General features: G+C 39.1%; 1 protein-coding gene across 2 annotated transcripts; it reads left to right on the forward strand.

The window, feature by feature from the left end:
• cuedc1b (CUE domain containing 1b) lies at positions 1-27,898 on the forward strand. 2 transcript variants are annotated; one of them, XM_053321338.1, is made up of 11 exons: positions 1-104; positions 13,804-14,480; positions 15,915-16,042; positions 16,611-16,737; positions 19,469-19,730; positions 21,280-21,345; positions 21,597-21,677; positions 21,799-21,892; positions 22,317-22,375; positions 23,351-23,420; positions 24,824-27,898. In XM_053321338.1, coding segments are annotated over exons 2-11 (1,200 nt in total). In that variant the 5' UTR covers positions 1-104; positions 13,804-14,168; the 3' UTR covers positions 24,825-27,898. The 2 variants fall into 2 exon arrangements, with proteins under 2 accessions (XP_053177313.1, XP_053177314.1); XM_053321339.1 differs by having other exon boundaries at positions 19,472-19,730.
• Positions 27,899-27,918: the final 20 nt, after the last annotated feature.

Raw genomic sequence — 27,918 nt, forward strand, 5'->3', positions numbered from 1 at the left:
GTCTCCTTCTGGTTCCCATTACAATGATCAAGTGTGCCGTGCTGCTGCTCCGCAGTGCTTCTCTCGACTCTCCGGCATACTGTGGATCCTCTGCGCCTCTGTCAGTGAGTACCAGCGGCTCTGCTCCGTGTCTTTTCCAGCCGGGAGGACATACACTGTCTGAACCCGTTCGATTTTTGGTGTAAACATTTATCCTAGTTTACTGCTCCTCTGTGTAAACACCAACACGGCAGAGGAAAACGGTTGTTTCACTAGTGTGCGTTTCTTCAGCTGAAAATGAGTGGAATTCCTAGCACTTGTGTTTTTGAATTGAGTGACAATTTTAGACTGAGCTCGTTTAGGCTGGATGCTGAGACGGAGAATCAGTGGCGGAGGCCTGTGGTAGACAGCTGGCTGTCCGGAGCACCGTGTGTGCCGCCAAACCTGGCTTTACTAAAGGCCGCTGCTAACATAGCTACCGTAGCATTACCTCGGCGTTATAGCCTCTTGTTTGAATGTTTGCTCGGGCGACTAATCCTCATTTAAAAGTACATTAGACGGCCAGGAGTTGGCTAACAGCTAAAGAATACCGTTAGCCAGTTAGCAGCGACCTGTTCCCGATAGGAGCACATGCATAGAGCAAATAAAGAGCTTTAAGTAGCTAAAGGTACGCCACACTCCATAGTAAACATTGTATTTTATTGCGGCCCTGCTTACAAATGTAAATGCATGCTGCTCTGATACAAGAGGCACGAAGTATTTAAATCAAATCGACTTGTTTTGTCAGCTGTTCCCGTCACAATACTTCCTCCCTCCGCTCAGACCGTGCTGAGACGGTCTTTAACCTATGTCTTTAACTAGCTTTAACTTTTAACCAGCTGGCAATATTGTCTCCTATTACAATTCCTACTAATCTTTGAGCTGTTTCTTGACAGCAATCAAACATAAGTTCTGTCACTTCTAATGTGACTACATCATGCTTTTATTGGTATTATTTTCTAGTTGTTGCCATCAGTTTCTGTCGCACTGCTATTAATTAGTGATCCCTATAATTCAAGCAATTCTCCATTATCAGGAAGATAAGGCATAAGGATGAAACTTGAGCCTCCTCATGTATTCCTCTTCTTCAGTTTAGAAGTCAGTGTTGAGCTCAGATTTTTGTGGGATGTGGTTTAGAGCCCGGCAGGGTTAGGATTTATGATGCTGTTAGCAGTGTTGGTATTTAGAAAAAGTGTATTGAACCTGTTTTTATTAACATGAACACATAATATATGAACATGAAGACATAATATATACAATCACTGTAGTGGTGCACATAAAACAGATTTGAAAATAGACTTGATGTGTAAAAAAATGCTTCAGGTTTCAGTCATACATGTAGGTTATAGTGTGATTCCCTCACACTATAACCTACATGTATGACTGACAGCTGTTGTGCAGACTGTGTAAACAGCTGTATTAATTGAAATAGAAGTAAATGTGTTCTGTATTACCACTGAAGAATGCACCTGAAACACATCAGCTTCAACACTTAGTAAATGTGATGTTTGATGCTTGGGTTCAACTCAGGAAGTAGATGATAACCAGTAGTCTTATCCTATCATGGCTGCAGGGTAATATAGCAAGCAAAGTGACACAGTTTGAAAAGTTGATTTGAACCAAATGAATGCTCATAGATGCAGTTATGTATCTGTATGCAGTTTGGATGTAAGGTGCTTTTGGTATAGCTTGTTAAATAGATCTACGGCACCAAATAGTTCCTCTCAAAAGAAGAATACATCATCTATTAGTAAAAATAGTAAAAAATAAATAAATAAATAAAAATGTAAATGTGTATATATAATGATGGTAATTTCTCTGTTAAAAATGAAATGAGATTTTGGAGAAACTCAGGGGAATTTGTTGCCCTGAGCTGGGCCTCTCAGGCAGTACTACTTCTCAGGCTGTGTGCATATTTTTCCTAAACAGAGCCATTTGATTGGTGGAGCTTGCTAGGAGTGGCACACAGCCTGAAGGACGTGCTGCCTTAGAGGCCTACCTAAGGGCAAAAAAGACCTGTAACTGTGTCCCACTGATGTGATGGAATAATGTAGACTGTATTATTGTGAATGTTCTTATGACAGCATGTTTATGTTCTAGAAATGAGTTCAGAATGTGGAGCCCTTGGAGAAGGTAGACTTCCTCTCTATCATGTATTGTACATGACTTGGCCGATAACAGAGCAACATATGTTCAGACTGCGTGTAGTGACATTAGAAGTGGAAACAGGAACTAGTATGTGAGAAATAACTGAAATGCCAAGACACCAAGTCCCTTTTATCATGATTTGCATTACACATTTTTGATGTTAAGTAAAGCACAACACAATGTTTGCTGCTGCCTTTCTATTCTATCTAGTGCTTCCTGTCTAAAGACATGATGTCAGGCTGACCACTGTATGTGTAACTGATGTGCTGTAGTTAGTGGCATCACATCAGCAGATTTGGCAGATTTGTGCAGCCTTTAACCAGGCATGGCTGTTATTAGGAATGTATCATTACTACTACTACTCATATCATCAATTATTTATATATCAATCACTCAATATTTTGATGTTAGGAATATGATTATTTTATTGACATGTTAGATTTATTTCCAGTGAGATATCTAGAAACAAGTTTAGAAAGAATGAACACAGACATCAGTCAGTATCAGTTCTTCCTCCCTCTGCTGCTGCAGGTACCACTGGTTTGTGAGGAGAGCCTGGTTTGTCTCGGACTGTACCTCAGTTTACAAGAATTTCCCAAATTTGAAGTGAGCCATGAAGAAAAATATATCAAATGTATTTAAAATGCCATCAAAGCATTTCCTATGTGTAAAATATGAATACTCATTTATTCAAAGAGTAGTTCATTAAGCCTTCATTTCAAGCTCTCATTGTGCGAGCATGGAACATCTGGCTGTCCTGCAGCAGGATATGATCCCTTTTTTAATTTACATCATGTGCAGCTGTAGGATCTGAAGGCTGACTCTGCATTTGTGTCTAAATCCAGCTGTGTATAGCTGCTGTATCTGTGACATAGAGCCAGCCACACAAAGCCTCAAACGGCTCTCTGAGCATTCTGCTTGATGTGCCAGATGGCTCCTCCTGTGCTGCTACATTAGCAGGTTGCATGTTGATGTTTCCTTCATTTGATGGTGGACAAATCAGACACTGACTCTTCTGACTCTGATGACCAGCAGCTTAAACATGACCATAAGATGACCAGGCCATTGGATATTCACACTATTCTCATCCACATTGTACATTATGATTCCTGTCTGTAGAGTTCAGCATTCAATACAGTTATTCCCAGCAAAGTGCTCAATCAACCTTTATCACTAGTATGCTTCATGTAGTTTAAGGAATTGACCCCTCACTACCACTGACCCTTAGTTACTGTTGCTACCCCTGCCAAGCTTTCCACTGCATGTACAGTACCAGTCAGAATGTAAGGCAAGGCAGCTTTGTTTATATAGGGCATTTCATATACAGGGATAAGTCAATGTGCTCTGCATAAAAACAAAATATTAAACAGTACAAATTGGAAACATACTATTTAAAAACAAGAAACCCCAATTATAATAAAAGGAAACAAAGTACAGAAAAATAGGAAGAGAGAAAGAAAATAAAAAGCTAGACTAAAATAGAGCATAAATAATGATTCACTTTAAGTGCAAAGAAAGGTTAAAATGTAAAGAGCTCAATCATAAGCACATGCAAAGAGAAATGTTTTTAGCCTGGATTTAAAAATATTCACATTTGGACAAAATTAATGGACAAACAGAAATTTGAACACACTTTGTCATTGAAGTGAATGATAAGGTGTGTCCAAACTTTAGACTGGTACTGTATGTCTGAGACTGCAGAACTGTCGGTTTCCTGCTTGCTAACTTGAATGGATCAAATTCTGATATAGAAAAAAACAAGTGATTTCTAGTCAGAAAACTGTATTTACTGTTTTACAGCTGCTCTTTTTCAGTGACATGTATATAGAAATTTTTTTTGGGGGCCTGTGTGCATCACGTGATGGACCCAGAAATTGTAATTACATGGTTTGGCCTTCATGTCAAAATAACTTGAGATGTTCCAAGTGTCAGACTTACCACTGCAGAACTCATGATAGTCAAGTCTATTTTTATTTACATAGCCCAATATCACAGATCACAAACTTGCCTCAAGGAGCTTTACAATTTATACAGTAACACGAAATCTATCCTATAATTAGAATAAGGAGAAAGAGATGGACATATATGCAATACATGCACATAGTAGAGCAAGATAACAAAATGACAGTATGGAAAACAGAATCACAGTATTACAGATGGATTGATACAGTTAATCAGTCGAGACCACAGCTGCAATGACTTCTTTCTTTTTTTGTTGAACAGACTTTGACATAACACAGGTGTTTCACATTCAGAGGTTTGAGGCTGAGCTGCAGGGTTGAGTGGAGGTGTGTGAGGAAGTTTATTTGTGCTGTTGAAAGTAACCACTGTGAAACAATCAGAAAATAAAGTTTTATTGATCTGATTCACCGGCTTTCTTACTGTCAGCGCTCCCTCTCTTCATTCACTCTCTACCTCGCTCCACCACAGCTAACACAACAGTGTCCTGTAGCCGCTTACTAACGGAGTAACTCTGCCCTCCATTCAGTGTCCAGAGCTTTTATACAGAACAGAGAGGAGGAATAAAGTAGTAGTATTCCTGCATTGAACAGAGAGGAGGAATAAAGTAGTAGTATTCCTGCATTGAATAGTGAGGAGGAATAAAGTAGTAGTATTCCTGCATTGAACAGTGAGGAGGAATAAAGTAGTAGTATTCCTGCATTGAACAGAGAGGAGGAATAAAGTAGTAGTATTCCTGCATTGAACAGTGAGGAGGAATAAAGTAGTAGTATTCCTGCATTGAACAGTGAGGAGGAATAAAGTAGTTGTATTCCTGCATTGAACAGTGAGGAGGAATAAAGTAGTAGTATTCCTGCATTGAACAGTGAGGAGGAATAAAGTAGTAGTATTCCTGCATTGAACAGTGAGGAGGAATAAAGTAGTAGTATTCCTGCATTGAACAGTGAGGAGGAATAAAGTAGTAGTATTCCTGTATTGAACAGTGAGGAGGAATAAAGTAGTAGTATTCCTGCATTGAACAGTGAGGAAGAATAAAGTAGTAGTATTCCTGTATTGAACAGTGAGGAAGAATAAAGTAGTTGTATTCCTGCATTGAACAGTGAGGAAGAATAAAGTAGTAGTATTCTTGCATTGAACAGAGAGGAGGAATAAAGTAGTAGTATTCCTGTATTGAACAGTGAGGAGGAATAAAGTAGTAGTATTCCTGCATTGAATAGACTCTGAGAGCAGAGAAGTGACAGCAAGCTATCGCAGAGGCTAACGTTAGCTGCTCCTCTCCTCTGTCTCAGAGGGGTGGAGCTAAACCCTCCGTGTGCAGCAGTGATAGAGACAGTGGACAGTTGTCACAACTTCACTCAGTAATTTAATAATATAATCTGTACAACGGAAGATAACATCTCATCCTATATCTCGTTTGAAAATACGTTATCTTAAAAACATAAAATATACCGCTCAGCCCTAAAACAACGTAACATTTTGGGAGAGTGTACAGACATGCTCAGCTCAATATGAGACTGTGGTGGCACAATTTAGACTATGGCGGGCCGCCACAGAACACTCCTCCTGAGCTTGTTCTGCATCCTTTTGAGGAGTCTTGCATACATCTTGTATAGATGCTTCTGCTCATCATTTTATTTTTTCCTTGTCCAGTAAAGCTCTGTACCTGCTGTGTGCAGTGTACACTACTTCAGCATCTCTTTGTGACTGTGCCAGATAAGTCTCTGTCCAGTAGCTATGTCTTCTGCATGTTTCCTTCTCTTTATTGACTGAGATCCTCTGTTGGACTTGTCCTTGCCTGTGGGACAAGAGCTGTAACTTCATTGCAAAAATTCCAGAGCTGAGGGTAAGAAGTGCTGCTGTGTTGATGTAGAATCACATGAAATCTAGAGCCTTGGTCTTGTGGACTGAAGGACATGAAGTAAGCAGCTGTGTTGTTAAAGAAGAAGGCTTAAGGCTGCTGTGAAATCACTTCACCTTCAATTAAAAATAAATAAATAAAGAAGTAAATATTCTGACTATCAGCAGCAAAATAACCGGTTAAATATTTATGTTTAATTCAGAAATCAGTCAACAGTTGTTTTAGCAGATGTTCACCAAATTGCGAGTGCCATTCTCAAGTCATCTCTGCTTCCCAACAGACACAGAACCATAGTGTGCCCCCTGCCTCTCAATCTGTGACTTAACTGTCCCATGATGCCAGCAATTAGGGCCCTATAAAATCCATTAGATTTTTTCCCAAATTCAGTTTTTTCTGTTTTCAATTTTGTGAATCCTGTTTTTTTACCTTTTACTCTTATTTTACTAACAGTGTGTTTTTGCAAAACAACAGTTCTCCTGACACATAGAAGTTCTTCAGGAACTGCTCGGCTCTGTACTGAGGGCTTAGTGTTGAGTTTTCAAAGTTTTTTCGCCGACGAAGACAGAGCCGTGGCCAGCTGCTTCTCCATGCTTACATTGTTTTGAAGAGGGATGGGCTCAGTGTGTGGAGGGGGCTTGTTTGTGCTACCCAGATTTGCTTCCCTCCGTGCAGTTTTCCCCAGACATTCGTTCCTCTTCCACACAAAAACAGCAATTCAGTCTAATTATGTCATATTCCACGTTAAAAATAAATTCTGTTTTAATCAGCCAATTCCGTGATGGCCCTAAGCAATGTAATGTGTGTATCATCATTTGAATTCAATGTCAATAAAATATCAGAAGAAAGGCACTGCCAGTTTTAAAAGGGCATGTTGTTAACAAATAACAGTAGTCTATTCCACTCTTCCCTTATTCCTACAGTTTACCAGCAGATATTCGGCCTGTCAGCTGATTATCTTACACACATTTCTGGATGACTTAATTTTCTGCAGGCACTCATCTGGCTTGGAGTACATTGTGTTTGGGTCAAAACACGCCATGTTTCATACTACAGAGCAGAGTGTTTTTATTCAGAGGCTTCTTTCAGATGCTTGAGAGAACAATCTCAACACCAAGTTGGCTTACACTGCTTCTGCTCCTGACAGTGCTTTGTCAAATCTTCAGAATAACTACACATACTCAGCAGTGTGTTAACATGAACTCAGCTGAACATATCAAACTACAGCTTAAACATTTCAAATTAGTCAAAGATCTTTGACTTGGCTGCACATTGGCTAGATATTCTTCAGCACATCATTATTGAATTGTTCTGACGACTAAAAGGCATGAATACACTGGATGTTCCACCTTGAGGGCAGCTGCTGCTGGGAATGACCCAAAATTTCTGGTCTTTAATGTCAAGCTTCACAAGCTTGTTTGGAGTAATGGCCAGAGGCATCGCACTTGATGAAGCGACTGAGAAGAGTCTGACAAGAGAATTAAATTTCTTCTTCATCATCTTTGTGTTTTATTTTTTCGTCTTCCTTCTACCTTCTTGGAAGAATGGAGTGTTTTGAATCCACAATTTCCAGTTGAGTGCCACAAACTAACAATAAACGGGTCCATCTGACAAGTAGACATGTTCTTCAAGCAATGGTTTGGCGTAATTTCGATCTTCTATCTTCTTTAGCGTATCTGAGTACATGAATGTGTTGCAAGTGTCTAGAGAAAAATCTAGACAGCATATAGGCGGCTGTGGCTGAGGAGGTAGAGGGGTCGTCTACTGTGAGGTTTTGTACCCTTTTTGCTAATCAACTTTAATCAGACATAATGTAACACTAATAAGTTTGCTTATCTCATCAAAAATGTAGGGTCAAACAGAGTGATTATTGTGGTTTGAAGTGACGCTGTGAATCACTGACTCTAAAGGTTCACACAGGGGACTGAGACCTTAAATTTAACCCTAGGATACTGAAGTGAAAGTATGTTTCCCCTTTCTGTAAGTGCAGAAGGCCACGATAGCTGATACCAGAGAGGAAGAAAGTAAAACAATGCAGGACAAATAGCGGACAGTTTCTCCATCTCAGCTGTTCCACTGAAGGATTTAGGGTCTCTGTGGGCCCATTAAGAGGAACTGGTCCCAAATTCATTATCTATTTTTGACAGATTACAGACCTGAATCAACAAAAAACTGAAAGCATATTACACGTCCATCTATAATATGGAAAACCCCAGAGTAGGACAAAGGCACCCAATGTGAGCCAATGAGGATGTGGCACATAGCATCACCCAAACTGTAATATATATATATAACAAGCACTGACCCGTGGAGACATGAGAGCAGTTTATGATTGTAGCGTCTGTCGTCTGACTATGTATTTAACATGCTTAATATTTTGCAAGTCAGAGTTCGAATGTTTTTAGACAAAGTTCATGTCGTGTTTCATATGAATTTGTTAGATGGTTTTAGCCTTCCAACCACTCAATGAATTTACCGGTACATTTACTGATAGCCGCGCCTGCATTATTTGCTTTTCCTTTTTCCCCACCGTAGTTCTCAAATTGTAAGCTGGATAAACAACATTCTAAAAAATGCCACACAAGGTGCACTAACACTAACACATAGGTATTGGATGTGAAGGAAATGCTCATTGTTAGAGGATAAAAAAATACTGAGAAAATAAAACAAAAAAATACTGAACAAAAAAAAGGATACTGGTTCATTCTGCCCCAGATCAAATCCCCTACCCTCCCTCAATTCTACATATTTTAACATTTTTATATCTTGAATTTTAAAAACTAAATTTGGGACTTGGAAGACTTTTTTTAAGGAGCCTGGAAATAGCAGGTCAGTGAGCAATGGTGGCAGTGAGTCAGGCCAGCAATGCTGTTAGTACAAGATTAAGATTACCAGAATTACAGATTCTGGTAATCTTAAGCGGTCACTCAGGCAGGAGAGCAAACACGTCACCACATTATATATATATATATATATATATGTATATGTATATATGTGTGTGTGTATGTATATATGTATATATATATATATATGTATGTGTGTGTGTGTGTGTGTGTGTGTGTGTGTGTGTGTGTGTGTGTGTGTGTGTGTGTGTGTGTGTGTGTGTGTGTGTGTGTGTGTGTGTGTGTGTGTGTGTGTGTGTGTGTGTGTGTGTGTGTGTGTGTGTGTGTGTGTGTGTGTGTGTGTGTGTATATGTGTGTGTGTGTGTATATGTATATATATATATGTGTGTGTGTGTATATGTATATATATATATGTGTGTGTGTGTATATGTATATATATATATGTGTGTGTGTGTATATGTATATATATATGTGTGTGTGTGTATATGTATATATATATATGTGTGTGTGTGTGTATATGTATATATATATATATGTGTGTGTGTGTGTATATGTATATATATATATGTGTGTGTGTGTGTATATGTATATATATATATGTGTGTGTGTGTGTATATGTATATATATATATGTGTGTGTGTGTGTATATGTATATATATATATGTGTGTGTGTGTGTATATGTATATATATATATGTGTGTGTGTGTGTATATGTATATATATATATGTGTGTGTGTGTGTATATGTATATATATATATGTGTGTGTGTGTGTATATGTATATATATATATGTGTGTGTGTGTGTATATGTATATATATATATGTGTGTGTGTGTGTATATGTATATATATATATGTGTGTGTGTGTGTATATGTATATATATATATGTGTGTGTGTGTGTATATATATATATATATATATGTGTGTGTGTGTGTATGTATATGTATGAGGTTTATTATCTCAGACTAGCATGAAATCATGAAAATGAGTAGAAACACTAAATGTAACAGGACTCCTCCCAGGTCATGTAGCAGGTGACTACAGCACCATGTCATTACTAGTACAGCCCAGAATGTTCAGCTTCATTCCACAAAGCCTCTGACATGACACCATGTGATCACTGGACATGTCCCAGTGGAGCTGCTCAAAGAAAACACAACTCACTGTTTTTTTTTTTTTTTGTTTTTTTTTGCTATAGCTAGTAAGCAACTCTCTGCCATACACCCACACTCTGAGGACACAGAGTCCTGGATTGTGGGCTAAATATAGCGTGGTTCTTATGTGCAGATTAATATGATGTTGTTGGGAAGATATCTTTGTGAGTGCATGACCAGAGCATGCTATCACATACACACTAATACTAATGCTGTCATTCTGTGGTAGAATTAGGCTAAAAGCTTCTGATACGCTTCTCAGTAGAATACTGAGTGAAACAATTGCATTAGTTTAAAGTTAAACATAGACCTGTGTGATAAAACAATAGTACAAATGATACACATAAAATCAAATGACAAATACAAAAACCAACCCTATGAATGCTCCCTCCCTGACTCACAAACAGCCAATCATATAATCATTACAACATTGACATGCGACACAACTACAGAAACAGCATGGAGTGATAAAATGAGTGCAGATATACCTTGATAGATCTTGTGGCTGTCTAATGCAGTCATTTTGATCGCCCGGTAAATGTAAAACCACTCTGCCCATCAGCACCACACCCACCTTCTTATATGTATTATAGGTACCTGGAATTCCTCCTCCGTCCTATTCATGGAGGCCCACAATGGTTTTCAGGCTTTCGTCCACACTTAAAATCCGTGTAAAGTAAGAATAAATATGTGTTCTGAGTTTGACATACCACAGAAAAGTGAGTTGTTAACCACCCTGCCAAATTTGAATGACTAAAAAAATCACCAAATATATGAAATTAGGCTTCAAAGTTGTGTACAACTCAGCCTCTTTCTCTGCTACCAAACGCTGTGGGAGTGCCCGCTGAGTTCGCTGAAACCCCGCCCCCTACCAAGTGTTACCTGTCAATCAAAGTCACCACCTCTACCAGAAACATGGACGCTACGTCTGAGAGCTTTCTGCTGCTAACTCAGCTGCTAGCTCGGCAGCTAACTCAGCTAACTGGCTAACTGTAGACTGTAGTAGTAGTAGTGTGTGCTGAATGTATTTATACCTCTACAGCAGCAGGGGAGGTTTTATGCTAATCACCGCCGCATTTTCAGACCCGCCCACTAAATCCTGAACACAGAAATGTTGAAACACAGTTTGTGAAGCCTAACTCCACAATTCAAATCTAAATGGTTGAAATGCTTTTACACCTTTTTTAGAAATACATTTATGACCTATTTAATGTGTTTAGAAGAAAATGTATGAATTCACTTTACATGGTCTGTAAGTAACAGTTTTGCAGGCTATAAATGTTAGGACACAGTTGTAACCTTAAAGGCAGGTGAGGTCTGGTGATATTCTATATTTTTCTTGTAGTCATCAAATCCAGAAGAAAAAAATGACGTGATTTACAAGTATTGTGTGTGTGTGTGTATGAGCAAGCTTTGTAAATATCACCCTGACTTTCTGGAATAGGGATATACATAGCCACAAAGATGTGAAAAATCTGTTACTTGTTCAAAGGAGCTTGTACATAAAAGCTTCAACTCGGTTAAACTAAAGAGACATTTGGAAATGAAATAAACCTCTCGCATCAACAAACCCTTAGTTAGGAGTGAGAACTATGGAGCCAAAACACAGGTGTGTGTGTGTGATTTAAGACCCTGGTAATTTCATATGAAGGGGCATACTGAGCCCTCTATCTCTCTCCATGTACTTTGCCTCAAAATCTATTCCTGTATCATTTAGTTCTCTCTCTCTCTCTCTCTCTCTCTCTCTCTCTCTCTCTCTCTCTCTCTCTCTCTCTCTCTCTCTCTCTCTCTCTCTCTCTCTCTCTCTCTCTCTCTCTCTCTCTCTCTCTCTCTCTCTCTCTCTCTCTCTCTCTCTCTCTCTCTCTCTCTCTCTCTCTCTCTCTCTCTCTCTCTCTCTCTCTCTCTCTCTCTGACACACAGACAGAGCTTCAGTGTGGCCAGGGCTATTTGCAAGGCAAGGGCAGGCATCTTGTTTACATCAAAGCCAGACTCTTAGTCAGTGGAGACTAAGAGAGGAGCTCTGTTTATAGGCTGTGGATGGAACCTGGCACTGCCATGTGGCACAGGGCAGCTGCCAGCGACAATGAACCCCCAGTCAAGCAAGAAGGAAGGGGGGGCAGAGGTGAAGGAAAGAGCAGTAGGACTCGCAAAATAGATTAAAAGATTGATACAGTAGCTTCTCCCTCCGGACCTCCACATTTTTGACATACCAAATTTTCAGTCAGTTCTCAGAAAGTGCAACATACATCAGGTCCACAGTACACTCAAGAATGTTACAGTAACATAACCCCTAATATAACATGAACTCTTATCAACCTTGTGAGGCTTTGTGTTTCCACTGTATTTTTTTCAACCAGGATGTCAAATATATGCCATAATAAAGGCAACAGCAGGACCTATGTATGCTTGAAGCAACACAATGGTATTCTACATTATTATTATTATTATTATTATTATTATTATTATTCCTCCCATTTTTTGGGCACTTAACCCCTTCCACATTCTTCTACATCGAAACTTTATTCAAACGTCAAAATGTATACTTTATCACAGTTATTCATGAATTACAACTTTAATCAAGACATTCATACTTTCAGCTACAAACTTCATTAAAACTTAAAACTTCAAGGTATTATTCAACTTTCAAATTCCATCAAAACCTTTCAAGATAATTAAGTCTGAACCTTAGTTATAATGGAAATTAATTTAAAAAAAACATTCAAGCCCACACATAGAAGCTTTACTCAAACTATAACTAACTTTATTTACTTGGGGCTTTCTCAAATTATTTCAACATTTTCATATCTGTCATATAATTCACAACCACAGTTCAAGTTTCATGTAATTTTTCAGTCTTTTTTATATTAGTGTTTATATCACAGAATGTTCAGACCTAGAGAATTTGAAGTCATACATCAGTTTCACAAATGCCTCGTTCAAACTGATTTTATTTGGGGGTTTTTACTTTTAGTTTTTGAGTTTGTTTGACTATTTTGGTTTCTTGGCTGAAATTTTCCGATGGATCTGAATATGGGTGTTTGTCCTCCCCCTGCCACAGGGCTTCACTGTCGCTGTAGCAACCTGTGACTCAGTCTCTCTCATTGTTGGATTGACCATAAGCCTTTTTTAGCCTTTCACAATTCACAATCTACCTCTGTCTCGGTTCACACACACACACACACACACACACACACACACGTTCACTGCATGTAATTTGGGCTTTCTGCAGTTTATGACTGGTCTGACCCAGGACTGAGATGGCAGTTAATGGCAGTTTGTGGATTCTGATGTGACGGTGCATTTACTTGCAGTAGGAAATCTCAGTGCTCAAAATATCAAATGTAACAATATTTACTAATGGTACTGGAAGGCAGTCATATAGCGGGGCAGGATATGACTTAACACATAAATTGGGATAGTTGTTTGATTAAGTTTTTCCCTAAACTGTTTGGAAGTGTGCTTTTCTTTGTTTATGCCAGACTGAGAAATCTTCTGGTCCATCTTTTGCTTTCTAATCACTGAGTCAACTGTCTCTTTCTCTGAACGGCCTTCTCTTCCAAAATACTAATCAGGGGCCTGGACTGTATAAAACATTAAGCTGTAATTTGTCTGGCGTTTTTCTCTTTTTAAATGGATATCTGTGGGGCTGGAGATTAAGGTGGGGCCTGTATCTAGTAGCTATTAGTGTTCCACTCACATTGATTTAGCTACAGCAGAATGAAAATCAATCGGCAGAACTCTGGCTCCCAGCTGAGAAGCACTGGAATTATACTGTGTTTGTGTTTGTAGCCCTTACTAACACACTGAACATCTTCTCTCTGTGCAGGTGCTGATGACTGTGAAGTAGCTATGCATGTTATGTTACCTGGAGGATTTTGGCTCGCTTCTCCACGTGGTGATAGGTACATTTAATTTCTGTCACCATCTGGCTATTCCAGTCCCTTCACACCCTAGAACACAGTCAGCCATGCTGGATGCAGCTGAATAACGAGTAGCATCGGGGGGAGAAACTCCAGTTTTTCTTAACTCCCATCAAAGGACTGCTATTTTTGTGTTTAGAATGAGAAACTGAGCAGGGACAAAGTGAAAATAAAGTAAGAGCGAAGGGGCCAAAGTGCTTGTGTTGGTGACAGAAAAGAAGAGCCATCCTTTCAGTAGGTTGGCAGTAGCTGAGGCAGCCAGGCCCTGAGGATGACCAGCCTGTTCAGGCGCAGCAGCAGCAATGGAGGTTCCAGAAGCAGTGGAAGTGGTGGGGGTGGTGGCAGTGGACAGGGGCAGCTCAACAACAGCAGGCCCAACAGGCAGGTCCGCCGCCTGGAGTTCAACCAGGCTATGGAGGACTTCAAGACCATGTTCCCCTCTATGGACTATGAAGTAATTGAGTGTGTGTTGCGTTCCAATAATGGAGCTGTGGACGCTACCATCGACCAGCTGCTCCAGATGAGCATTGATGGACAGGGATCAGATGACAGCTCAGACTCTGATGACAGCATCCCACCAGAGGTCAGTGGAAAGGGTCCAGGGTCATTAACACTACTGGGGGATGTAATGCAGAACCAGCCTGATATGTTTTCAGTATTGAACACTCTTATTTCAGTGGGGACAGACAGATGAAGATGTCATGATGATACCTGGGTATACGTCAAAATATATAATCCTCCAAAAACCTGTTTTGCTTAGAATGAATTGTGTTTTGGCTCATAGTATACAATCACAGGCCCAACAATCCTAGTTAAATGACACATTTTAACACCCTTTTCTGAACAGTAAAGGTAACGTAAAACCACAAATGCAGTAATTGTACAGTAGCAGTAATGACTTTGGGACTGGTAGATCAGAAGTTTCTGTATGCTATGCTGTGAGCTAATGACGAGTTTTCAGGTTTTCTGCAGATGAGGACAGGCTGGTGTTATTTTTAGGTGTTTCAGAGTTCAGTCTGTTCTCCTGATTTTGTGTCACGTGTGATGGCATCACCATGACAAGGATCAGGGTGCGATTTGTGAAAGAATCACATGGGATGAAGATAAATCAGAACCACAGTGGGCTCATACTGACTATGGAGCATAGCAGTAACATTTATAAAATAATTATGAAATAAAACAATTAAACTTGAATTTGAATACTGCATTTGCAAGAATATTTTATTTAATTTTAAAAATGTCATGAAGTAGCATGATATTTTCACTCATATTCATGCCTTGTCCTTTCCATTTATACCATCATCATGTAGCCTAGATGTTGTCATCTCTATTCTCACATGAGCACATGTGCTGACAGTTAAAGTCCATTTCTCTTTTTATTGTTGTTGCACTAATGACTCTTCTAACATTGCAGAACCTTACTCAGATTTTTGTTTTAATAGCCCATTTTTATTCAGTCCATGACTAAAACAGCATAAATCACTGAGGGGGAATACATTTTTGTCCCCACCAGAGATAAAAATAACTTGGTAGAAGCAGGGATATATAGACCAGAGGGGAGGAAATCCCCACCATCCCCCCAGCAAATCTCATCCTGACAAGGATAACTAGCTGGTCTAGTGACTCCATTCAGTCACAGAATATTCACACAGGGATTCATGACCTGATAGAAGTGCTGCTGACCCGAGCACTTATTGATTTGATCCCAACCTGAACATGCAGCCATAATATATGAAAGCACTGGCCTTTCTGCATCTGTCATCCTAAACACACACAAAGCAATTGTACTGGAATGGAATGCTGCAGAACTGTAACATTCAGGCTTAAACCAAAATAAATAAAATATTACAGGGAGGTCTAAATTTAGCATACTGTATTTGATGGTGGTCAAAGCAGATAAATGACTGTAATTGGAATCAAAGTGGAGTTCTTGCCAAATTCCTAGTACATGAGGGTGAGGCAGGCTCACAACATTAAATGAAACAATGCTTGTGTAATGCTGTTTTTTCCTTTCCAGATTCTAGAGCGGACGCTTGAACCTGACAGTTCAGATGAGGAACCGCCTCCAGTCTACTCTCCACCAGCGTATGATATGCACATGTATGACAGGAAATACCCAGAAGCCCCACCAACACCCCCACCAAGGTAAGGAAGAAGGACCAGACTGTTTGTAAGAAGCTGAAGCTCTGATTATTTAATATAAGATTAACAGCTACTGAATTTTGGCATTTTGATTCAACAGAATCTGTGTGCCTTTTTATTAAATGGACAGAAGGTTTATATTTGAAAAAAAAGGTAACATGGCCTTCCAACTAGTTCCTCGATGTGTAATGTTTGATAGTCTACACTAAACCAATATGTGATTCATAATGTGGCTGCAAAAGAATGTAGACAATAAACAGTAAAATAAACAGTCAGATTACCCATCGACCTATTTTATCCATTTGATACTTTTTGTTCCTGTAAGAACCCATTCACCTTCAAGCTCTTATAGAGCACTGCTAAACTCATTACATGATTTGGTTTCAATAAAATATGGAGTACAGATAGACATTTCCTCTCTCTGGCCTTCCTGTTTGTATTAGTAAGTGGACAATTTAACAATTTGAGTATTAATTGAGTATTAATAATTCAGATAGTTTTTAAACAGTTAAGATTATAATATACTTAATAAAGTTGATAATGGGTTCTGTTACTCTACCTGCTGTCATAGATTTGAAGCCCAGCCGCCTCCAGGTCACCAGCAGGTCAGAAGCTACCGGAACTGGAACCCTCCTCTGCTTGGAAACCTCCCAGATGATTTCCTGAGGATCCTCCCACAGCAGTTAGACAGCATACAGGTACAATTATCAAATAGTCATAGCTAATTATTGTCAGATTGAGAAGTAGTTATTGTAGTATATTGAAAATATAAAGTGGCAAGATCAGACAATGCCTGAACAAGACTGCTGCAGTGAGGGTGTAGATATTACTGTTGGGATGTAGTGTCATTTGTAGTGGTTGTAATTATGTCAGCATTTAGATGCTAGGTAACTGCTGGTCTTTGGAGGGGTGTAACTAGATACTTGAAAGGTTATTAGAGGTGGTTTCCAGTATGTGCCAGGCAGCTGCTGGAGTGTGTCTATTTTCTGTAGAGTTGATGAATGGTTGCTATGGGTTTCTAAACAACTCCTCTTTTCATATTATGACCATATATTTGCAAGTTTTAGCTTCTCAGCCGCAAATCATGTATAATTTGTATTTACTGACTATTTGAAATTGCATGCTATACAGTTAGATAATAAATGTATTGACCTTTCAACAGCTCCTTATGGTCTTCATCTTTAAATGGAGTTGTTAGCTCAGTTGTCATTGTGTAACATGAGTATAGAATATAGAAGTGTTATGTTTGGGTTTTTTTGGTGTCTCTTTCTACTTGGCTAAAATTTGTGAAGCTCCACAAGGGTCTTGTGGACCTCGTGTTAAAGGACAAGTTCACAGTTTTCCTGTTCTGAAATAGCTGTCTACATGAACAGTGCCACATGTTGTTTTTCTTACTGTTATCATTCTTCCTGATCATACTGACCATTAGAAGATCCCTTCATAATGCACTTACAATATAAGTGATGGATGATAAAATCCATATCCAAATTATCCAGTGTTTTTCAGTGTTATCAGAGTCCTTCTTTTGGTTACAATCCTTCCACTGCAGAATGAATAGAGTGAACTTATATGGACGTCAAATTTTCTAGGAGTTTGTTCCAGATATGTTCAAACAAAGTGCTGCTTTACCAGAAACATGCAAGAGTTGTGCAGTCCATCATAGTAAAGTCTACTTTAATATTTATCAGAGTTACATTACAGTAATGCAGTGTAAGTGTACACTGAAGTACATCACCTGTACTGCATTAAACAGTAATGTACCTCTGACAGATACATGCATAGATGACTATTCTACAACTAAAGCAAGATCAGTACCTCCACATATAGAATGTGTAGTGGACACACTTAAAATATTCATGTTTGGTAGTCAATGGGCTGAAACATGCAAAGTCACTCTTAAGATCAATACCAGTTTCATGTCTGTATTTTACATATAGAGCTAGAGCTGGGAGGCCTAGCTTAGCATTGTTATTGGAAGCACAGAGAAACAGCTAGCCTGGCTGCCACCAAAGTCCAAACACATCTTTAGCTCACTAATTAACATTTTGTATCTCCTTTGTGTACAACATTTCTGTTAGTGTACACATTAAATCAATACTATACTGTACAATGTGTTAATTAGTGAGCTTTTGTCATTTTGGTGGCCACATTTGCGGACATTGCTCCAGAACCTCCAGACTACCTTTTCCCCCTGCTTCTAGTCTTTATGCTAAGCTGGGCTAATCGTCTCCTGCCTCCAGCTCAGGTTTTAACACACATAGGAGATTTAAAGTGCAAATAGATCATCAGTAGCTTTTTGAGTAGAAGGTAATAGTGCTGAGGACTATTGGTTTAGAATATACTGAATGAACTCTATACAATACATTAAAACCTAAGTTAAATTATGATACAAAATACAAAAAAGAACATTTTAAATATATTTTTCCATTATTTAGAACAAGGGTTTAGGAATTATGTAGCTATGGATCCCATTTTCAAAACACTGCTTTCAGTAACTCATTTAAAACATATTGCATTGGGAGGAAATGACGGAGACCACAGCGCATCAGTGCATCAAACAAAAAATGCATATTATATCAGAATGCTGCTATCCACATGAAACATCAACATTTTAATTTTGGAAGCTGGCTGATTCTATTTATTTATTTTAAAGTGACTTTGCTCCTCTCTCATCACGGACTGACGTGCTGTAAATTGGAGCAGAATGACACCCAGAGGTGATTTATTTAGACAGGTTCTTATTTTTACAAAGATACTGGAACTTTGTTCTCTATCATAATGTAAAAAAACAACAAAGTTAGCAGATCTTTGTAAATGGATCTGTGCTCACAGCGTGTGTCACTGCTGTAGCGGTGCATTTTTACACACCACGTTTCAACATGTGCTGCTGGTCAGTTCGGTCTGTAAATACTGAAACATCACAGCAACTAATGTCTGAAATACATCTGTTCAACACACTGAATCACCACCTGCCTGTGAACTTTTCTGCTTTTCTTTTTATTTCTCTGTACATCGTTCAGCAGTAACACAGCTCATCAGTATTTAATTGCAGACAGCTGGAGCGTGCAGCTCGTGCTTGACACAGCCATATTGATAGCGGCTCCCTGACACCCATAAATGAGATCCAATCTCACAGAATCTGGAGTGAGCGAGCAAGAGCGCGCGCTAGAGGGTGACTGAGCTGTGGGAAATGTGGGTGGGAGGGCGCGCTGTCAGTCTAACTAAAGAAGACAGGCCACGCATAGAGCAGGTGCCATGGTTAACAGGTGATTTTAAATGCTGTCGATAGGGTATACTGCTTTTGCCAGTGTGCCAATGACTATGCTGCGGCGTGGCACGCGTGCCAACGGTTGCCGACCCCTTCTATAGATGATCTCTTATCACACTACATGATGTTATAACCAATAAACTCTCCTGTTTTTACCTCAGCAGAGCTCTCAGAGCAGTCTGTCACAGCCCTCATCATCCTCTTCTTCAGTCTCTTCAATAAGCCACTGGACAGCCCAGTCAGGTTCGCAGTCTGGAGCCGCGGGGACCACCGGAGGCCCAGGTCTGACTGCAGGAGCTACAGAGCAAGACAAAAAACTTAAGCAGTATCTGGAAGACGAGCGCATCGCCCTGTTCCTACAGAACGAGGAGTTCATGAAAGAGCTGCAGCGAAACCGGGAGTTCCTCATTGCCTTAGAGAGAGGTCAGACTTTCTGTACATGTCAGTCATTATACACAGAGAAATTCTCCTTATCAACAGTGTAGAAATCTACTTAGGATATTGGTCACTGGAAAATGGTGCATAGAATATAAAGACATTGACATTAGAGGTTGTGAAATACTTTCCATTTAGCCTTGAGATCCTGGCAACCCCTTTAAAGGCTGTTGTCATTAAAAGCCTTTGTTTTTATGCTGTTATTGCCTTGATTTGCCTCCAATGCAAGTCGTATGCTTGTCTCTTTGGAATTGCTTTTGTCTCAGTAATGAAACTTAAATGTTCGATCACAAACCACACAGTAATACCAGCAATCCAAAGATAGTAAAACTTCAAAACAAAGTTGTTAAAATGAGAAAAGCAAAAAATAGGACTTCTTGGGAATTTTGAATTGAAAGAGATGATTACAGACGTAATGTTGAATCATATTTATACATGCATAATCTGCTTGGATAGTCAGCTAGGAGCTCTGATGCAACCTTTGGACATAAGCACGTTAGCTTCCAGTCTTTGATGATAAACTATTGTTAACTATGTTACATCTCCAGTTCAGTTCCCACCTAAGACTGGTAACAATTGTCTCATCTCATGATCACAAAGAAAATAAGCATAGTTCCCAAATATTGAACACTTAGTTTTGTGATTGTGATTCTCTATAGAAATCCAAGTTCTTTAGCTTCCACACTCTTGTCACATTTCTTTTGTCATTGTTCTTGGATTGCTGTTGTTGCTGATAGTTTTGTTATCTACATGCACAGGTCTGTAGATAACAAAGCTTTTCTTTACTTGGACAAAATTAATTTCAAATGTCTCCATTTGTCATAGTCTTACATTCCTCAGCTTATGATCAAGGCATTTGCTTCCATTCTTTTAGGAGGCAGATTTAGAGGTCCAGCTGTGCCTTGACCACTCTCAAAGGTTTTTGATGGGTTTACAAAGAGAGGTTGTCTGAAGTCTGAGAGTAATCAAATTATTCATATTTTTATTATTATTATTATTATTATTATTATTATTATTTTATTTATTTATTTTTTTTAAGTATATTTTTTGCGGCTTTTGCCTTTTAATGTACAGGTTAGTAGAGAGAGACAGGAAATGGGAGGCAGAGAGGGGGGCAATGAACCACTCGGCGCAGGATTCGAACCGGAGTCGCCTGCAGTGAGGACTGTAGCCTCAGCAAATTATTCATATTTTTATTCAGTAGTTTTATAGCGTTCATTGCACGATTTTGTTTCTCAGACAGTCAGTGTCTAACATTTTGCTCTGAATTCAGACTTGAACGAGATGAAAAACTAAATATTTGGCCAATGCCTGATTTATCACTGTGATAGCAAGTGAACAGCATTCTTGAGGAAAAGACAGATTTGCACAGGTATACGTTTGTGTTATCTGTGGAAATACTGACTTTAAGCACTCAGGCTTTGCTGGGACCGTTTTTATCAGACACTGGTCATGATGAATTGACGTGGAGGTTTAGAAAATCATCACATCTTGGTTCCTCACATCACTGGTCATAACATCTGCTTTCTGTTTTTAGATCGCTTGAAGTATGAATCAAAGAAATCAAAGTCCAATCATTCATCTAGCATGGAGAATTCCACAGGTAGATATCACTCATCAAGCTTCCTCTGCTGAGCTATTTGCTACTGTGTCTGTGCACACTGGATTCTACTGAATACTGGTCTGTGTTTGTCTATGCACTCACTGTGATATTTGTTGGTTGTGTCAAGGATTTGTGCTACAGACGTCATACTATAAATTCTTGTGCTTCTACAGTTCAGTGTGTGATTTTGAGCATGTCCATACAGTATGTGTACAGTGTGGAAGTATCACTGTGTGTGTATGTGTGTGCAGGAGAACAGTACTCTGCAGCGTCAATGGAGGCTGCCTCAGATGATGCCCTGTTCAGAGACAAACTCAAACACATGGGCAAATGTAAGTCGCCTGATTTACACTTGTGGAATTTCACAACTAACTGCATTAAACTTTATTTAACTTTGCATAAAACTCATGTTACCAAATAAGTTAATGACACTGAATGTTTTCCCATCTTCAGCAACGAGAAAGAAGCTGTTTGAAATTGCCAGAACCTTCTCAGAAAAGACAAAGAGGAAAAAGTCAAAAAGGAGGATGCTCCTGAAGCACCATTCGTATCCTTTGTTTTGTCACGCTCACATTATCAGATTAACATGACTTGTAACTGGGAAAAGAATGTTTCAAAGGCCACGTCATATTTACTTACTTACCATGTTCATATATGCATTAACAGTTGACTTGAGTGCAACCACCAGAGACATAACCTTATATTGTTTTGTCTTAGTGCTGTTTGTTTCTTACTGCTTTTAGAAAAAGTGAAATCCATATGGAGGAAAGCAAAATCTTGAAGTCTTGAATCATCTATATAAAGCACTGTCATGCCCCATTAACACCACTCCTATTAAGGTTTCTGCTGCTCACATACATCACCAACCTCAGAACCTCAGTCACTGTGATTTGTTTGCCCACATCCATGAATCATGATTGTGATCTGGTTTGCAAGGTGACAGTTTGTTTTTCTTAATGAAAACCTTCCAGACTGGGCACAGCCAACTCCACAGCCAATCTCCTTGATGATGTAGAAGGAAACCCCTGTGGTAAGAAAATCACATTAAAGCTGCAGTCTGTAACTTTTTTTATGTTATATTTGCTGAAATTGTCATTATGATCTGAAGGTAGAATAAGATACAGATACACTGTGACAAAATCCAATGTGTTTGGGTCCACCCAGTGGTCTTACTTTGATATGCAGTCGGCAGCGCCCCCTACCTGTGCAGTGTCTGCTCTCACTTGGTCAAACAGGCTTACTCTCTTGCTGTGGGGACGAGCCGTCACGTGCATGCAGTTTGCACGTCCGGTTGCTCCTAATGGAGCGGCTTTGAAGGCAAGTCTGCAGTGCAGCAGAGAGGAAGAAGGAGTTCAAATTAGCTTGCCACTTTTTTTCTCATAACTACATACTGCAGGTTTAAGGTTGTGTTAATATGCTATAGAGAACAGTAAATTGATAAACATGTACAAATCTGAGTTGAGGATAAAATCAGCTTGGACGAAGTCACTGGCCTGTACAGCTTGAAAGGTTGTGTGTTGTATTTGTGACTACAACTCTTCATTGAAGTGAATGAGGTGGCATGTTTTTTGATACAATGTTGGTGTGTGTGTGTGTGTGTGTGTGTGTGTGTGTGTGTGTGTGTGTGTGTGGCAATTTAAGCTCAACGTGGCCCTGTGTTTGGGGGTGCGATGGAGCCTGTTGCCTGTGCTCAAGCCCAATCACTACAGAACTTTTCCATTTTCATCAGTTCTGACGTGTGTGCCAATTTTCATGAGTTTTTGATCATCAAAAACAATAGGTTTGCACTTTCATGAGACCGTTGAGCCCCTGGCACTTTTGTGCTCTGGTCCTTAGCAGGCTGTATGATCCAAAGTTCCTTCCACATCATTGCTCAGCAGCAGTATTGATTATTAGAATTGCTGTCAGTCTCTGTCAGGGTTTAGGTTTATCCTCTGCCTATTGATATTCATTATTACATGGAGATGCATATATTAGTATGTTATGTTTTTGCATCTGTGTCCAGAGGAAGATGGTCAACCTGGAAGAGCAGTCACTCAGGAAGAGAATGAACAGCGCAATGAGCCAGTATCATGGTAAGATCTTGAGTCATTCCATGCTGTGCTTCAGATGTCACCTTCAATTAGTGCACTCACTCAGCCTGACTGTCATTTTTCCTGACGTTATACAAACACCACATACACCACTCTCCTCACAGGTTAGTCTACCACAGATTACATACACTAACTTCAAGTATGTATAAGCAATAGGAACCAGCTGATCTAAGCATTCAAGTCCTATATTAGAACAGCCAGCTGCATCATCACAGACATGTTACACACTGAAATCCCAGACAGTAACCGAAGCCAAGTCAACCACTCTGTGACGCATTAGATGATGCAAAGCAGCAGGGACAGTTGCAGTGAGAGTGATGTAATACATGACAGGGAGGGGGGCTCTCTAGAGATGATCCTTTTTAAAGCATGAGTGTAAAATTAGCACTGAAACAGAAGAGGCAGGATGATGCTGACTGTAGCCATCAGTTATTCTGGACAATGGATAGAGACATAATAAACTGGATAATAATAATCAAAACTACACAAGACAAGAGTAGCATTGTTTTAAGTTTTGGACAGTTCCAAACTCTTGATAATTTTTTGGATTTTTCCATTCAAATAGCTGATGATGCAGTGAAATCTACAGTGTAACCACCTTAAAGGAAATCATTTTAATTGCTTTGATTATCATTTCAAATTATGCTAATGAACACTGTTCTCACTTAAGTAACTGCTGAGATTTAGAAACACAGTGATATAACTGTTACACAATCTAAATTACATCACATCATGTTTAGACAGGTTTAAACAAACAAACCAGGTTAAGCAGATTTATTTGGAAGAGAAAACTGAGATTATAATCTGATTTGTCTGTTGTAAATCTGTTGGACCTATTTTAGAGATTTTGCCACATTCTGAGATCTCAGTGTTATTAATAGATGGTGCCGTTTTTTCTGCCTGTTGGTCTAGATGAAATGAGGCTGACGATGGTGAAGCCAGCCACACTTTGTTCTCATTTAATTTGAGCCTCCACTGGATGGAAGGTTGAGTTTTGTATCATTTTACATAGGAAAACTAAAATGTCAACATTTCCCTCTGGCCTCTAGGTGGTGCAGTCTCATCACAGCTTGAATGCAATTGAAACGCTTATACTAGTCTACTACTGTGTGTGTCCTGTACCTGACTGTGTGTTTGTCTAAGCTGAGAGTGTATACCTGTACTGACCACCTTCTTTCTTCTCTCCTGCCTTCTTCCTTTCAACAAGGCTAAAAATAAAAATGTCCTTATTTTCCAGTGTATCAAAGACTTTATTGTTGTGCTTTTTACTTTTTTGTCAGCTGACATATTTTTCAAAAGCTTTTAAATAAAAGCACAGACAGTATTTTCATTCTTTGTTTATTTTAGGACCTGCCTAATCACAAGACTTCTACTTTGCATTTCAGATCCTCCCATGCTGCACCATATCATGGTTACCATGGTGACGGCAGCATGACCCATGGGTGGTGCTTGGAGCTCTTCTTGTCCCCATGTGCTCACCGCACCCTAATACAAACCAGCCAATGTGAGGCTCAGCAGTGAGTGGAGAACCCCCTCCTTCCCAGGGAGAGGAACTGGACTGTTCCCAGCATTGGGCTAACTGTCTATAAATGCATTATCTCTGTATTATAACACTTTGTTGATATATCATTTTAAATGTAAAGGAAAATGCATTAGTCCTTACCAGTATTTCTTAATTGCTTCCTCTAAACCTCCACTGAGAGGAACACTAGCTGTAGTGATGAACTTGCCATATGAACCTTTGTTACTTTTCCAGTCCTGCACAGTAGCAAACTGTATGTTTCAGATTAGGGTCCCTCAGGCTGGGCATTTCAAATCCAAAGTGTGCACATGCCCCTTTATATACACTAAAACCATGTAGAGCTTTTTTACCATGTTTTCTTAATCAGATTGTAATATTTTGCAGTTTCTGAATGTCAGGGGTTATGTAACTGAAATTCTCATGTGTCAGACTATTGTGGCCATTAAAGTTGGGGATGCCCAAATGTCAACACTTCTCCATAGCCATTATAAGTAGTCTATCACACTTAGTGTACTGTGTTCACCAAGCATGTGTGCATCCAATGCTGCAGAGTTTGGGCCATTGTACTAGTTTGGTTTGTTTGGCAAGGTAACAACAATGTCATTGAATCTTTTGTAGCACTACAAACAGCACAGCTGCACAGGTAAAGCTCATGATTAGCCCCAGAAAATCAAGTCAGGATGACGGAACAACAGATAATGTTCACACAGCTTCAAAGGTAGTTGATACAAAGTGATGTCTAACCACATCTAAAGGCAGAAATGTTGATAGTTCCTCTGAATGGGTATACTAGAAATCTGTCCTTATTCATTCAGGGTGATTCACTTGGTTTTACACATGAAAACTGACACAGTTCTGTGATTAATCAAGCATTCTATGTGAAGCATATTGATGGATCCCTTGTGAGAAGTGAGGTCAGTTTTTTTTTCAGTCTCATATGGCTGCATTGTACCTGCAAACTTGCAGGCAGATCAAATCCATCCATTCTTTCAATTTTATCCCAACACAATAATGATTTTCAAGATGGTTTTCAAAATGTAGTGAAATGACCAAAAAACAGCTGCTACAGAAGGTAGAATTGTTAGAAAAATGTAAAAAGAAAGGAGAGCCACTACTGTAAGGACCCAGAGTTTGACCCCCAGTGGCAATACTTCAATACAGTGAGGGTTCTCAGCCTTGTCACTACATGAGTGATCTTGCTTACTGGTTAGGGCACTGGAACTGAAGGAAGTAGAAATGAACCCCTGACATGTTCCACCCTCATGTGAAGCCTGTTGCTAACAGGTGGAGACACCATATCCATATGTCACAGAGGTAGCACATGTCTGTCTGCAACCCTCCCCAGGATAGCAGGACTGTTAGCAGTGGCCAGTTGCATAGTGTGGCACTTAATGTTCGGTAAAACTGTGTGTCCAAAATCCACAGTAAAAGTTTGAGAATATTACAGTATGCTGAGGAGAAACATAAAGGACATTCTGTTTAAAAATAAAAGCGTAGCATTATAAATTCGGTACACTTCAGAATAAATGCTGACATATGATTTTTAAAGTCATTTCCTGTAGTTGGATGGGATTATGTGTTCCATGTCCTGTATTTTTGGGCATTACTGAAATGTTTTTCTTGACAAAAACATTGTTGTCACCTCGCCTAATGAACCAAACTGAGTCTGAATCGTCTGCTCTAAACATGCTCGCTGTGAGCTTCATTCACTGCTCCATTAATACAGAACTTAGCTAACATTCTGCCAGGTTTCCACAACTCTTGCTGTGAGACATTTTGCAAGATATTTTGGAAATAAGGTATATCACTCACACTACTTTGCCATATCACAGATTGTCCCTGGAGTCTTTGAACCAGTCGTCTTTGTTGAGGTCATCTGCTTTTGAGCGATGGGGAACACATTTCTAACATGTATGTTCTTACTGTGAATAATGGCAGTTGATGGATATGTCTGGGAAAGCATCTTGAATTGGATGATCACCCTTTGAAGACTCATTCTTAAAGGATGCTGATAAAACTAGAACTGAAGTTGATCAAAATGACTTGAGATTCACATCTACCCTGTTGGTACACAACCCTCCTCTGAATACCCTTATCATTTGTGTGTGTAGATGTGAACTTAGTATGGATTAAATAAGTAGTAAACGTTTGTAACCTGTGTGAGCAGAAGATGCTAGGAGAGGAACAGAACATGTGTTAATAGAAGGTTCCAAGAAAACAGACTGAATTTAAGCTTGAAACTAAATGGATAAAAGAATGTTTCCTTTCCCTGTGCATAAAACCTTTTTGTATTACTTCTACAATTCAAATTAAACTCTGAAAGTTTCTCAATTTATCAAAGTGAAATTATTACATTCCCCAATTAATATATTCCCTTAAAGGTGCTATTTAGCTAATATAGTGTAAAGTTTGGATTGGCAGTGGTTTTGAATACTGAACTTGTAACCACCAGTGTTGGTGCTTGTTTAAAGCTGTTAAAGTCCTGTATACTTTACAGAAGGATGTTGTAGAGCTTTACATTTCTGTATTTCAGAATGATTTTTCTTCCCTTTTTTATGTTACACAGAACAACCTAAACTTGCCTGACTTAGGTCTGTAGTCTTTTTTTTTTTTTTTTTTTGCCATTTTGACCATAAAAAACAGCTTTCAAATGCATTGTGTAATCTTCATCAGCAGGTTTGTTCAGTTGAACTCAGTTTTTGGCAAAGTACTGCTTCCAATGTCTACAATAAACTTTGACCCTTGAGTAACTTCCACCAATGTGTGGTCTAGATGGAGTCAAGTTTGTTGTAACTTTTTTTTCTTTTTTGGAGTTACAATTTTAGTAAATAATGCAATGTTAAGGCAAATCACACTCTAAATTCAAAAGTCTGTGTTGAGTTTACTGTGTGACTGTGATCAACAGTTAGATGAATATTGAGGAGCTTATTTATTTGGATGACCCTCGAGTGGGACTCT

This window comes from Scomber japonicus, chromosome 6 (assembly GCF_027409825.1).
Source record: "Scomber japonicus isolate fScoJap1 chromosome 6, fScoJap1.pri, whole genome shotgun sequence".
Taxonomy (NCBI): domain Eukaryota; kingdom Metazoa; phylum Chordata; class Actinopteri; order Scombriformes; family Scombridae; genus Scomber; species Scomber japonicus.

What these genes read in the sequence shown, in the direction of transcription:
- cuedc1b (XM_053321338.1), top strand. Translation starts at nt 14,169, where the DNA reads ATGACCAGCCTGTTCAGGCGCAGCAGCAGCAATGGAGGTTCCAGAAGC. An exon ending in AGCAGTTAGACAGCATACAG is followed by an intron (nt 16,738 to 19,468) that starts GTACAATTATCA and finishes TTTTTACCTCAG; the next exon opens with CAGAGCTCTCAGAGCAGTCT. An exon ending in TAGCATGGAGAATTCCACAG is followed by an intron (nt 21,346 to 21,596) that starts GTAGATATCACT and finishes ATGTGTGTGCAG; the next exon opens with GAGAACAGTACTCTGCAGCG.